This window comes from Phyllostomus hastatus, unplaced genomic scaffold, assembly GCF_019186645.2.
Source record: "Phyllostomus hastatus isolate PE091 unplaced genomic scaffold, TTU_PhHast_1.1 phas_scaffold_501, whole genome shotgun sequence".
In the NCBI taxonomy this organism is placed as follows: domain Eukaryota; kingdom Metazoa; phylum Chordata; class Mammalia; order Chiroptera; family Phyllostomidae; genus Phyllostomus; species Phyllostomus hastatus.
In genome coordinates, this window is record NW_025334033.1 from 63,636,785 (window position 1) to 63,650,515 (window position 13,731).

The following is a 13,731-nucleotide window of genomic DNA, read 5'->3' on the forward strand; positions in this document are numbered from 1 at the left end:
GTTTTCCTGGCCCGAGTGCACGCTGCCTGGCCTGTCTCAGCTGCTGCCTGTGTTTCTGTAACGTAGAGCCCTGCTGTGGCAATACAGTATCTAGAGCATGGACAATGGTGGAAGACCTAAGGCTCTTACCATTCTCAGGTTTGCTCAGATTCAAGAGATCATTTCAAAACATAATACAAAATTGTGAAGAAGGTAGGCTGATTCCCTAACTGGAGGGTCTGGGCACTCATGAATTCTCACGTGGGAAATATTTGGTTCTATGCAGATGAACAGAAAAAGACCCATTACTCTTCCCAAGAAATGTCTATACAAACATTTCTCAGAAATCTACATGGCCTCCTAAATCAGTGAATTCCATGTAAATACTTGAAAGATGAGGAAAGGAGGTTAAGAGACGACTAGCCAATACTTAGCCCTTTTTAGCAGAAAATTCCTATCTGTGATCTAAACCAGACAATTCCGTCCAAATTCCACAGTCAATTCCAGGAATATTCCATTTCCACAAAGTACCCAGGTATAGAAAGAGGCTGTCTCTAACACAACTAGTGTGCCATGAACTCCAAACACTTCATACCAGACAAGGCTCGCTGCGGTCTGAACCCTTCGTCCCCGGGCGCCGCAGCCTGTGGGAGAGCTCCCTCCTCCGCCTCCACGCCGTCGCGCTGCTGCACGGCGCACGGCTGCAGCTTACTGCACTCCAGTTTCAGACTTTCACATTCTTTACTTATTTGTCTGTTTTCCACATTTAGTCGTTCTTGTTCCTTCCTCAAAACTTCTCTGTCATTTTCAGAAGAAGATAATTTTTTACGTATGTCTTCTATTGTATCTTCAAGTTCTTCTATTTTTTTTGTAGACTCTACTTTTTCAGTTTGTAGAACTTGAATAGTTCTTTGCATCTCGTGGATTTTAGAGTGATCAGTTACCACAGTTCCTGAGCCACCTAGAACCATAAACAAATGTACCAAGAGTTAAATAGCCTGTTATATACAACACAGACTTCAGAATTTGCAAGGCCTGAAAAGCTGAAACAATGATATAACACTACACTCATACTGGACGGTAAAACCCAGAACAGTGACACCGACAAATGCTTGTGAGGGTGTGGAGCGACAGGGGCTCTGACCCACTGCTTGTGGGAGTGCTACCTGGTACACTGCTGTGGAAGACAGTTTAGTGATTTCCTGCAAAACTAAACATGCTCTTATCATGTGATCCAGCAACCAAACTCTTTGGTATTTACCCAAAGGAGCTGAAAACTTATATACACACAAAAACCCCAACAAGGATGTTTATAGAAGCTTTATTCATAGTTGCCAAAACTTGGAAGCAATCAAAATGTCCTTCAGTAGGTGAATGAATTAATAAATTGAAATATATCCAGACAATGGAATATTTTTCAGTGCTAGGAAGAAATGAGTTACCAGGCCATGAAGAAACATGGAGGAAATGAAAGGCATATTACTAAGTGAAAGAAGCCAATCTGAAAAGGGTACCTACTACATCATTCCAACTATGACAATTCTGGAATAAGCAAAACTATAGTGGCAATAAAAAAAATCAGTTGCAGCCCTGACTGGTGTGGTTCAGTGGGTTGAGCACCAGTCTACAAACCAAAGGACTGCTGGTTTGATTCCCAGTGAGGGCACATGCCCGGGCTGCAGGCTGGGCACCCAGCTGGGAGCGTGTGAGAGGCAGCTGATCAATGTTTCTCTTGCACACTGATGCTTCTCTCCCTTTTTTTCTCCTCCCTTCCACTCTCCCTAAATAAGTAAACAAAATCTTAAAGAAGAAGAAAAGATCAGTTGCAGGGGATAAAGAGGGGAGGAATACGTGGGGCACAAAGGATTATGGGGTAGTGAAAATATTCTGTATGACATTATGGTGATAGATATGTGTCATTCTACATCTGCCCAAATCCACAGAATGTACTACACCAAGGATGAACCCTACAATAAACTATGGACTTTGGGTGATTCTAATGTGTCAATATAGTTTCATCCTTGGTTTAAAAAAAAAACGTACCCTTCTGATGAGTGATGTTGATGGTAGGAGAAAATATGCAGGTGGGGGAGGGGGGTAGTAGGAGATAGAAGGGATATCTCGTCCTTTGTAATTTTGCTGTAAAATTAAGTCTAAAAAAGTTAAATAATTACATATAATTAGCAAAGCATTAAAAAGTAAATAGTTGGGGAAAGATATCTGAATCCAACACTAAAAAGCCTAAGTATCTGAGTTTGCAAGAAAGTGAAAATGTATTAAACAACACAAAAACACTCTCTGCACTGTAACTTTTTACCACAAAGGCAAAAGGACCTTTCCGTCTTTGCAGAATCCTGACTGCGTGGTGCCACTGCAAGTGTCTGTGGGGGGGGAGGGGGGGGGAGGGTAGCAGGACCGGTCCGTTCCTCATTCTCTAGAGCTCTGTGTGACTCCATACCAGTGCCCTGACCTTACAGTGCCAGGGTCGTCACTTAAAATGTCACCTAATATGTTCAGTTAATGAAATTCATAACCTTGTTGTAACAGGTTTTCCAGTTCTTCAATTCGTTCTTCATATTCATTTAATTCTTCTCGATGCCGACGAGTTATTTCTGTCAATTTTTGTTGATGCGCATTTTGTAAAAATGACATTTCATTTTGATGATCATCAATTTCCTGACTTCGGCTCTGTTTAAGTTCCTTAAAAACAAAAACAAAAACAAAGTTAACCACATTAATAATCAATGAATTTACCTAAGCTATTTCATTTTCATCCAAAAGTCTGTATTATTAAAAATAATTCTCCAAATATGCTAAGGCTGAAAAGAATTTAAACACAAGCCCCAAATTTGGACAATTCTGAGACTTCACCCTTTCTCTTTTCTTGGGCCTTAAAAACAGTTTTCCTACTTTTAATGGAGGAATACCAGCAAGAAAAAACTGAAATAAAAAGTGAGCAAAAATATTTTTTTAAGATTTTATTTATTTTTAAAGAGAGGGGAAGGGAGGGAGAAAGAGAAGGAGAGAAACATCAATGTGTGGTTGCCTCCCGAGTGCCCCCTACGAGGGACCTGATCCCCAACCCAGGCATGTGCCCTGACTGGGAATCCAACTGGCAACACTTCAGTTCACAGCCCGCGCTCAATCCACTGAGCTACACCAGCCAGGGCCAAAATTTATTTTTCCTTAGTATCTGTGACCACGAACAACAACTGCTAGTAACATTCCACCAATATCAGTGTCAACCTTCGGGCCAGTATGTACCTGCGGTCCTGTTACCCCATCCTCCTGCTCAGTTGTTCCTTCCCCCAGTCTCGATGGGACTCCCACACTGTCAACCACGTGGCTTGCTGCCCACGCTGAAACCGCCAGCTCTCTCACAGGAAGCTAGACCTCGGGCTGAGTCCCTCCAAGAGGGAAACTGGGTAAACCGGAAGCACTATGATAGCTGCGCCCTCAAGAGACGGTCTACTGTGTCCTCATTCCCAAACCCTCGATGCTGCTCCCCGTTCCTGGCTTCTCTCAGGCCAAAATGCTCCAACCTCCCTCCAATCCTGTAAACAAGCTACCTTGGATCATTTCAGTTGATCGATCGATCAACCAATCAATAAATCCTCTTGTTTCACTTTGCCATCTCTGGTTTTTGTTGCTTGAAACTAAGAATCCTAATCTATAAATTAGCTTCTATTTTCTGAGAAAACAAGTGACGCTGTTCTCTAACCCTATGCACCCATGTGCCAGCACATGGCCAGGAGCTTTACATTTACTCTTCAAACCAATCCCACAAAGGCAGCGTTAGGATGACATCTGCTTTAACAAAAACAGAACGAAAGTTGCCCAAAGAAGCACAGCTTGTAAATAATAGAGCCCGGATTCAAACTCAGGTCTGACTCAGAACCTACCCTAGTACTGTAACAAAAACAAAAACTAAACATTTTCCATACACTAAAAACAATTCATTACCATGAAAAAAATACGTAATTAAGACTTTTCTTGAAAAAAATAACTGATACAAACTAGCAAAATTCCAGCATTAGAATAACTAGTTGTAATGAGTAACATGACCATTTTGTCAATATCCTTTAATCCTAAACATTGAAATTCAGCAACATAGAATTGTTTTAATAAGGACCATTTTATGAAATACAAGAGAAAACAGAGACAGAATATAAACTACCTAATATATAAATGTTTAAAACAAATTATTTTGAAGAGATATATTTTATTTATATACCTTAGTTGTCATAAAGAAAAATAAAAAACAGTAAAAAGAAACAAATATCATAATCTAGTTACTTTTATAACAGACTTTTATTAATTTAGGCTTATAACTTTCACAAGCAAACTTTAAATGTGGAACAGCCGCTGTCCCGACAACCTGCCTTACCTGGATGGTATTTTGCAGTCTGCAGATTTCACTTTGATCAGAGGTATGTGATCCTTGTGCTTTAGAAATCTAGATCAGAAAAACGATTAGAAAATTATATCGATCTTCTTATAAAAAATACAGTCACAGACTAACTTTATTAGAAAATACTTTTCAAGAATAGGGCATTTCCCAGACAAATTATGATTAAAGAATGCCAAAAACCTCTGAAGAAACTGAGTCCAATAGTGAATAATACACAATAAATAAAAGACACCCTTCAAGCCCTGACTGGTGGGGCTCAGTTGTTTGGGGGTCATTCCACAAAGCAAGAACTTGCCGGTTCAGTTCCTGGTCAGGGCAGTGTCTGGGCTGCAGGTTCAGTTCCCAGTCAGGGCACGTACAAGAGGCAACCAACCAATCAATGTTTCTCTCTCTCTCTTTCTCCCTCCCTTCCTCTCTCCAAAAATAAATAAACTCTAAACTCTTTAAAACAAAAATGATGCCATTTAAGAATATGTTAACATTTTTACAAACTAAGAAGGAAATCATCATAGAATATTTTACTTAACAAAATGTATATTTGATGACAACTAAGCAGCTTCCTAAATGGTAATTTCTAAAAAATGAAGTTATCAATATTAATAATAGTAACAGTAAAAATCTTTAAAAAATTATTTTACCCAGAAGTTCTGCACCCCAATATAGAATAATCTTTGCTTTGACAAGTAAATAAAAGAATTTTGGATTCTTCTCTTCTCATTCCAAGCTGCATGCTGTTCATTTACCTCTCTCAACATTTACTAGACAGTGTGATAAGGAACCACAAACAGCTCTCTGGATGAAAGAAGGAACACAGTCTAATAGAAAGAACAGAGGATATGGAGTCAGAAGTGTGTGTCTGAATCACAATGTAATCACTGTGATAATGGGTGTATTACTTAAACTTTTAATTTGCTCACCTGCAAAACAAGTAATAAATACTTCACATACCTATTAAGAGTAATACGAGGTAGGTAGATACACTTTGCCTCCCTGCACAACCAAAAGGACAACACATTTAAAAACAAAAAACAATCAGAACCGCCAGAAAATCAAACTGTATGGAAGTCCAACAACCAACGAGTTAAAGAAGAAACATCCATCCAGACTGCTAGGAGGGGCAGAGACAGGCAGCTAGGCAGAGCGTACTCGCGGGAAGGTGGCAGCTGGAGGACCAAGTGGTCCCACATCTGCATGCAGATAAACCAGAAGGAACAACTGGGAAGCGAGACAGACCACGCAACCCAAGGTTCCAGTGCAGGAAAAGAAAGCTTCAAAACCTGTTGCTATAAAAACCTGTGGGGGTTGAGGTAGCAAGGGAAACTCCCAGCCTCACAGGAGAGTTCATTGGAGAAACCCACAGGGTCCGAGAACATACACAAAGCCACCCACCCAGAAATCATCACCAGAAGGGCCCAATTTGCTTGGGGGTAGGGGAAGAAGTGACTGAAAGCTGGCTGAGAGCTGAGCAAGTAGCAGTGTTCCTTCTTGGACCCCTTCCCCACAAACAGCACCACAATGCAGCCACGTGGGTTGCCCCAATCTGGCAAATACCTAAGGCTCCACCCCTTACTAGTAACAGGCGTGCCAAGACAAAAAAAAAATATGGCCCAAATGAAAGAACACATCAAAGTTCCAGAAAAAATACAACTGAGTGGTGAAAGATAGGCAACCTATCAGATGCAGAGTTCAAAAGACTGGTCATCAGATGCTCACAGAGATGGTTGAGTATGGTCACAGAACAGAGTGAAGAGTGAAGGCCATGTGAAGTGAAATGAAGGAAAACATACTGGGAACCAACAGTGAAGGGAAGGAAACCAGGACCCAAATCAATGATTTGGAGCAGAAGGAAGAAATAAACATTCGACCAGAACAGAATGAGGAAACAAGAATTCAAAAAAGTGAGGAGAGGCTTAGGAACCTCTGGGACAACTTTAAACGTTCCAACACCCAAATTATAGGGATGCTAGAAGGAGAAGAGGAAGAGCAAGAAACTGAAAACTTATTTGAAAAGATAACGAAGGAGAACTTCCCCAATCTGGCGAACGGAATAGACTTCCAAGAAGTCCAGGACGCTCAGAGTGTCCAAAAAAAGTTGGATCCAAGGAAGCACACACCAAGAAACATCATAATTACATTAGCCAAAATTAAAGATAAGGACAAAATCTTAAGAGCAGCAAGAGAAAAGGAGAGAGTTACCTACAAAGGAGTTGCCATAAGTTTATCAGCTGATTTCTCAAAAGAGACCTTGCAGGAAAGAAGGGGCTGGAAAGAAGTATTCCAAGTTGTGAAAGGCAAGGACCTCCTGGTGGGAGGGGCTGGGGAATAAACAGAGCAGAGGGGAATAAATGGGAGAAAAAAAATGGGACATCTATAATAACATAACCAATAAGAATATTAATTTAAAAATAGAGTAATATAACATATATTGGAATAGTATATATGAAAACACCGTGTAAATTATAACTTTGATTATGCCATGCTAGAAAACTAAGTTTCCTGAAAGGTCGCCTTTATGCTCTCACCTTTATACCCCAGTACAGGTCCGGGGTATAGTGGGCATTCAAGGCATGCACACAAAACATCCATCTCTTCCTTACAAACCTTACCCCAGGCAATGTTTCTTAAAATGGATTCCTCGTCAGAATCACCCAGGGTATTTATTTGTTTGAATGCAGTTTCCAATGATCCAAAACAGGCTACAAAATCCTAATCTCTGAAGGGAGGAAGGGGAATCTACAATATTATCAAGCTCCCCAGGTTAGTCTTACCCATACGAAGTTTAATAACAATGTGTTCAGAGATAAGATGAATAGACAGATCATTCTCTCTAGACTAATTTATTTATTATTTTTTATGCCTACCCGGGGACATGTTTCTCACTGACTTTAGAGAGAGGAAGGAGAGAGGGAGGGAGGGAGCCAGAGAGACAATGGTTGAGAGAAACACTGACGGGCCCCTCCCGTACACGCCCCAACCGGGGACTGAACTCACAACCCAGGGATGTGCCCTGACAGAAACGAGAGCCCACAAGCTTTTGGTGCACAAGACGACGCTCCAGCCGAATGAGCCACCACCCGGCCAGGGCTCTCCTGATTTATTCTGGGTATCAGGAATGTCTAGCCACTTGGGAAGCAAGGAGATCGTTTTAATTAGGAAGACGTCTCCTTTCCACAATTACATTATGCTCACAAAAAGACAGAAAATAATACCTTTACTTATATAGTTTATTTTTCTCTACACTGATGAAATTAAATTCATACAATGTCCCAATTTATTTTTAATCTCATGTCTGTTAACAACCTTAGTAATATATATAAAACAAAATAGCAAGGATTTGATTTCGAAGCCATGAGAAACAACATCAATAGTTTAATAAATTTGTGATACCAATGATCAGCTTTTCATTTCACACATAACCAATGCGAACAGGCGCCTCAGACAGTGCCCAGGAGAGCAGTTCACATCTCGGTCTGGGAGCCCTGCTTTTCACCAGTGAGGCCTGAGGACTCCAGGGCAAAAGGTGCCGGTTCAACCACACACCTCCATTTTTATTTTGAAGATTTATTCTAAATATTGTGCAGAGGGAGAAACCGAGGCTGAGACAAAGATGTCCTGATTAAAATCACTTAGAAAGTTACTGGCAGAAGTAGAACACAGGTTCCAATTTCCCGCTCCAGAGTTCCTTCTGACGCCACAAGCCCCACGCATGCACAGCACCAGCACTTCCACTCACTCCCAGTTTCCAAAGGTTCACGGAACGTTTACTACCTGAGCAACGTGTCTCCAATGTCCGACTTCAGATTCAAGTCTTGAAATTTCATTTGACAGTCTGTTTATCTCTTGTTGTGATGAAATTATGTCGCCGAAGTCTATGACATCGTCATGGAAGGCTGAGGCGTGGTGGCCGATGCCGTAGCCGAATGGAGAGGCGGCGGCTGCTGGCCCGCCGCCCGCTCCCGAACTCACAGAGTGAGCGGCTGACTGCAGCTTCTGCAGCTGGTCCTGCAGTGTGATCTGTCTCGCTTTAAGATGACTAATTTCCACCTGTATATGAATAACCCACACTTTAGAGAAGGCACTTTAAAAATAAGCACATTTTATTAATATTAAGTTTTATTAATATGAAGTTATAATTTATTCAACATTATGCAATGTTAACTCTATCCAATGGTACTGTCAACTGCATTCAAGACTTCTGTTATATAACATACTAACCATGACATTTCTATTTAAAAAACAAACAGAATTACCATAGTTAAAGCATAGACAATGTTTTAAATATGGATATGAGAATTTCACTCATATGGTAACTGAAGCAATGAACTCCTCATCAAACATGGGTTTACTATCTTCTACGTATCAGGTAGGACAGGCAATTTCTCAGAGTTCTGTTTGTGATTACCAAACCTCAAATGATGAGAAAGTGAAAGCTGAGTCAGCCTACGCACTGAAAAGTTTCTTGAAAACATCTCAAGAAAACAGCTATTGGAAGAACCTTCTGTAACTGATTGCGGCTGGACTGAGGATTAAAATGCACATGCATTTTAACTAGTAACTTTGCATAGTAATGTGCAGCACAGTAAGTTTGCAGAGGTCTGTACTGCGCAGCGAGGAGCCTTGATCTCCGGTCTTCTCAGATGACTCAGTGACCTGTGGTTATGAGTAAAGTGAGTCTTCGAAGGAAATCATGCACTGGGAAGGCCTTGGCTCTGGCTGGTGTGGCGCCGGGGGCTGAGCACCAGCCTGCACGTGCACAGGGCGCAGGCTGGGTCCCTGGTTGGGGGTGTGTGAGAGGCAACCAATCAATGTTTCTCTCACATATCGATGTTTCTCTTCCTCTCTCCCTCCCTTGCCCTCTAAAAAAATAAATAAAATCTTAAAAAAGAAAGAAAGAGAGAGGCTTTGGCTTTAGCCTCAGCAGAGAAGCCAGTGAAAATTTGACTTTCCTCGGGGAGAGAACAGTATAAACATTCTAAAACTGCAAGCACAGTTTTGACAAGTCATTGTCCAAAAGAAGTTATGAACACAGGGTTTAACCACAATGCCACAAGTATTCTTACACAAAATAGAGATGTAAGCTAGAGAGACCTAAATTAAGCTTTGTAAAATATTCGAGCCGGTCCAGAAGACACCCTGCCACAAGTAAGGAAACTTGGAGAGTGAAGAGACAAGCCAGCCAGTAATACAGTATTTCTACGAGTGTAATGTCAAGCAACTAGACAAAAAACAAACACAACTCTGCCAAATGTCACAACAAACAGCCTTTTCACGTCCGAGTTCCCTCTCTAGCGGAGGTTTACAGTAGCACGGGGATTTCTTCCACTCCCACAAATGACAGGAGGCAAACTGCATCTTTAGGGAGTGTGAACATCACAGTGAGGACAGCAAATGCATCCAGAAAACAGCAGAACGAACCATTCTGCTAAAGCATATGAATATATTATCTTCCGTTCTAATACAAGTTCCAAAACCCACGATTTTCCCAAAGGTAGCTGTAATACAAAGAGAGTTCTCTTTACACAACAGACCTTTATACCAAGCTGTAAGTTAAAAAAACGTAAGCTCCAGTGCCAAAGAGGCGTCTCTAAACCTGAATGCTTCATTCGCCTTCTAATACCAATAGTTCAGTGCAACATGAATGCCCAAGTTTTCCACAGCAGCATTTTCCATTAGGATTTAAGTATCAGAACTGCCTACGGAATTTTCAAAAAATACCAGTACCAGGCATTTCCCAGTACACTAAATCAGAATCTGCTGAAAAACACAAGCATGTGTATTTTTTCAGTGTCACGTGATTCAGCTACAGGCCCCTGGGGGGGAACCACTGCTCTACTGTGGTATCTGTCAGTCGGTTCTGCTCAGCATGGTCGCTGGACCGACACCGTGACTGTTTGCTCCCTGTCCATGAAAAGTACAGAAACTGAAACAGTGAGACTTAAACATTTTAAAGCAATTTAACAGAGTAATTTTATAGCTGTTGAGTCTTAAAATTAAAAGGTGGGCTTTCATCTTTAATTTAAACTTGTAGTTTTGCTTTTTTACATTCACTTTTTGTAATAATTCATTTTATTTTATGAAATTCCCAACAGATTTAAAACTAAGCTCTTCTTTAAATGTTTATATTTATCTTTAACATGGTTTGCTTTCATTTTTCATCTTGATATGTCACTAAAGGAATAAAATTCAGTGCATCTACATTTTAAAAACCTAATTATGAATTTATGGTCGAATGAACACTTAATTAACAAAATGAAGAACACCCAAATGATCTGGGTAATGATACAAGAAATGGTTCAATTCAACAGAAGTGTTTACTAAATTCCAGTTACGTGCTGAACATTAAAAGAATTCAACAATAGCATGAAACACATAGACACAGTCTGTTTAAAGAATCATGATAACATTAGTTATATCGTATTATACATATCTATTATTGGCACTGCGAAGAAAAGCCAATTCTAAAACAGCTATTTCTATCAAACTAAAGGGGAAAAAGTTTATAGAACAGTATAAGTAAACTATAAACACTCAATATTGTTTTCCCATAGAAAATCAAGTAAAGCAAGTAAATGTCAATACAGTATATGTTAATACTTGTAATTAAAATTAGCAATGATCATGCTGATTTCAAACAACTTCAGGTAAATAGATGAGAAATCAGGTTTCATAAAATGAGAAATTATAAGCAACAGATGCCTAAAGATATTTTATACAAAGACTTTTTTTCTTTTGGAAAGCAGAAATTAAACTCCACAAAGGTCAGTTTATGTAACATGAACAGAATAGAAACCTTACAGAGTTCTTCTTAAATTAGTCATATTAAACTGCATTGGTAATTATTAACTTCAACAAACCTTTCAATGTTTCCATGGATCTAAATAAAGCTTGATTTCTTTTCTTCCCCCCTTTTTTAAAAGTATGTCTCATTGATTATGCTATTATAGTTATCCCATCTTTTTCTTCCCCTTCATCCCCCTCCACCCTGTACCCACCCCCCTCCCCCCGTTCCCTCCAGCACTCCCTGCCTTAGTTCTTGTCCATGGGTCATATATATATATAAGTTCTTTGGCTTCTCTCCCCATCTACCAATTATGCTTCTTACTCCCCGTACCATTTTCCCCATGCTCTCCCCTCCTCCTACCCACTGATAACCCTCCATGTGATCTCCATTTCTGTGATTCTCTTGCTGTTCTAGTTGTTTGCTTAGTTTGTTTTTATTTTAGGTTCGGTTGCTGATAGTTGTGAGTTTGTTGTCATTTTACTGTTCATATTTTTGCTCTTCTTTTACTTAAATTCCTTTAACATTTCATATAATAAGGGCTTGGTGATGATGAACTCCTTTAACTTGACCTTATCTGGGAAGCACTTTATCTGCCCTTCCATTCTAAATGTGAGCTTTGCTGGATACAGTAATCTTGGATGTAGGTCCTTGCCTTTCATGAATTGGAATACTTCTTTCCAGCCCCTTCTTGCCTGCAAGGTTTCTTTTGAGAAATCAGCTGATAGACTTATAGCAACTCCTTTGTAGGTAACTCCTTTTCTCTTGCTGCTTTTAAGATTCTCTCCTTATCTTTAATCTTAGGTAAATTAATTATGATGTTTCTTGGTGTGTTCCTCTTTGGGTCCAACTTTTTTGGACTCTATGAGCTTCTTGGACTTCCTGGACATCTATTTCCTTTGTCACATTGGGAAAGTTTTCTTTCATTGTTTTTTCAAATAAGTTTTCAATTCCTTGCTTTTCCTCTCCTCCTTCTGGCACCCCTATGATTCTGATGTTGGAACATTTAAAGTTGTCCCAGAGTTTCCTAACCCTTTCCTCACTTTTTGAATTCTTGTTTCTTCATTCTGTTCTGGTTGAATGTTTTATTTCTTCCTTCTGCTCCAAATCGTTGATCTGAGTCCCAGTTTCCTTCCCTTCACTGTTGGCTCCCTGTATATTTTGCTTTATTTCACTTTGCATAGCCTTAACTTCTTCCTTTATTTTGCAACCATACTTAATCATTTCTGTGAGCATCCTGATTACCAGTGTATTGAACTCTGCATCTGATAGGTTGGCTATCTCCTTGTTACTTAGTTCTTATTCTAGAGCTTTGATGTGTTCTTTCATTTAGGCCGTATTTCTTTGTCTCAGTGCACCTGTTACATTCTAAGGGGTGGAGCCTTAGGTATTCACCAGGGCAGGGCAACCCACATGGCTGCGTTGTGGTGCTGTATGTGGAGGAGGGGTCTGAGAGGAAACAATGCCACTTGCTCAGCTCTCAGCCAGCTTTCAGTAACTTTTCCTGCTACCCGCAAATGAATTGGGTCCTTCTGGTGCTGATTTCTGGGTGGGTGGGCTTGTCTACATTCTAGGACCCCATGGATCCCTCCAGTGGACTCTCCTATGAGACTGACAGTTTCTCCCACCACCACAACCCCTACAGGGTTTTACAGCCAGAAGTTTGGAAATGTTCTTTTCCCAGCACTGCAACCCTGGGTTGTGCTGTCTGTCTCCGTCCCCGGTTGTTCCTCCTGGTTTATCCACAGGCGAATGTGGGACCACCTGGTCCGCCAGCCATCACCTTGCTGGGCCTCCCCTGCCCCCACCTCAGCTGCCCATCTCCACCCCTCCTACCGGTCTAGATGAATGTTTCTTCTTTAACTTCTTGGTTGTTGGACTTCCATACAGTTCAATTTTCTGGCAGTTCTGATTTTTTTTTTTAATTGGTTGTTATCCTTCTTTTGGTTGTGTGAGGAAGTGAAGTGTGCAGTGACCTATGCCTTCGTCTTAGCCAGAAGCCTAAATACAGCTTGATTTCTATTATAACTCTTAAAAAACTTCCTAAATACCTTAGTGTGAAACAAGCACGGAGTGATTGTTAATGGCCTTTACCTCCTTTTGTTGTAGTTGATTTCGATAACTTGCTGACTGATGCTTTATTTGAAGTTCTGAAGCTTCAAGCTTCTCCTCCAGATCAGTACAAAGTTTCTTAAGCCGTTCATTCTAGAAGCAAAGAAAAAAGTATTTTCAACAAAAAGACTAAAACATAAAACATGTAACAGTTATATGCATGGCATTATGAAAAACACTGCTTCATACCGAAAAAAAGATGTAAAATACAGGTCTGACAAAATTCTGGCCTTCAAAATACACTTTTAATTAAAGTTACTAGTGTAATAAGCATGTTTATAGAGATTATGCATAATTCTGAACCGAAGTAAAAACAGAAAACTTCCTCACTTTGACTCTTTGCTGAGAAGAAGCCACTGACCCTGCCTCCCCATCTCTGCCTGCCCAGTGTCTAGCAGGCCGCGGGCAGTGCATGGCTGGTAAACGAATGGGCTTGATTACACGCTTAAAC

At 40.4% G+C, this 13,731-nt stretch overlaps 1 protein-coding gene across 2 annotated transcripts in view; it reads right to left on the reverse strand.

The window, feature by feature from the left end:
- TRIP11 (thyroid hormone receptor interactor 11) overlaps nt 1–13,731 on the reverse strand; it is a 62,948-nt gene that overhangs the window by 41,125 nt on the left and 8,092 nt on the right. For both annotated transcript variants that reach the window (XM_045822009.1, XM_045822010.1), the window contains exons 3-7: nt 13,263–13,373; nt 8,159–8,434; nt 4,367–4,435; nt 2,514–2,679; nt 575–940 (exon numbers count right to left, since the gene is read on the reverse strand). In XM_045822009.1, coding sequence (XP_045677965.1) covers nt 575–940; nt 2,514–2,679; nt 4,367–4,435; nt 8,159–8,434; nt 13,263–13,373 — 988 coding nt within the window. The remainder of the gene's footprint in view (nt 1–574; nt 941–2,513; nt 2,680–4,366; nt 4,436–8,158; nt 8,435–13,262; nt 13,374–13,731) is intronic.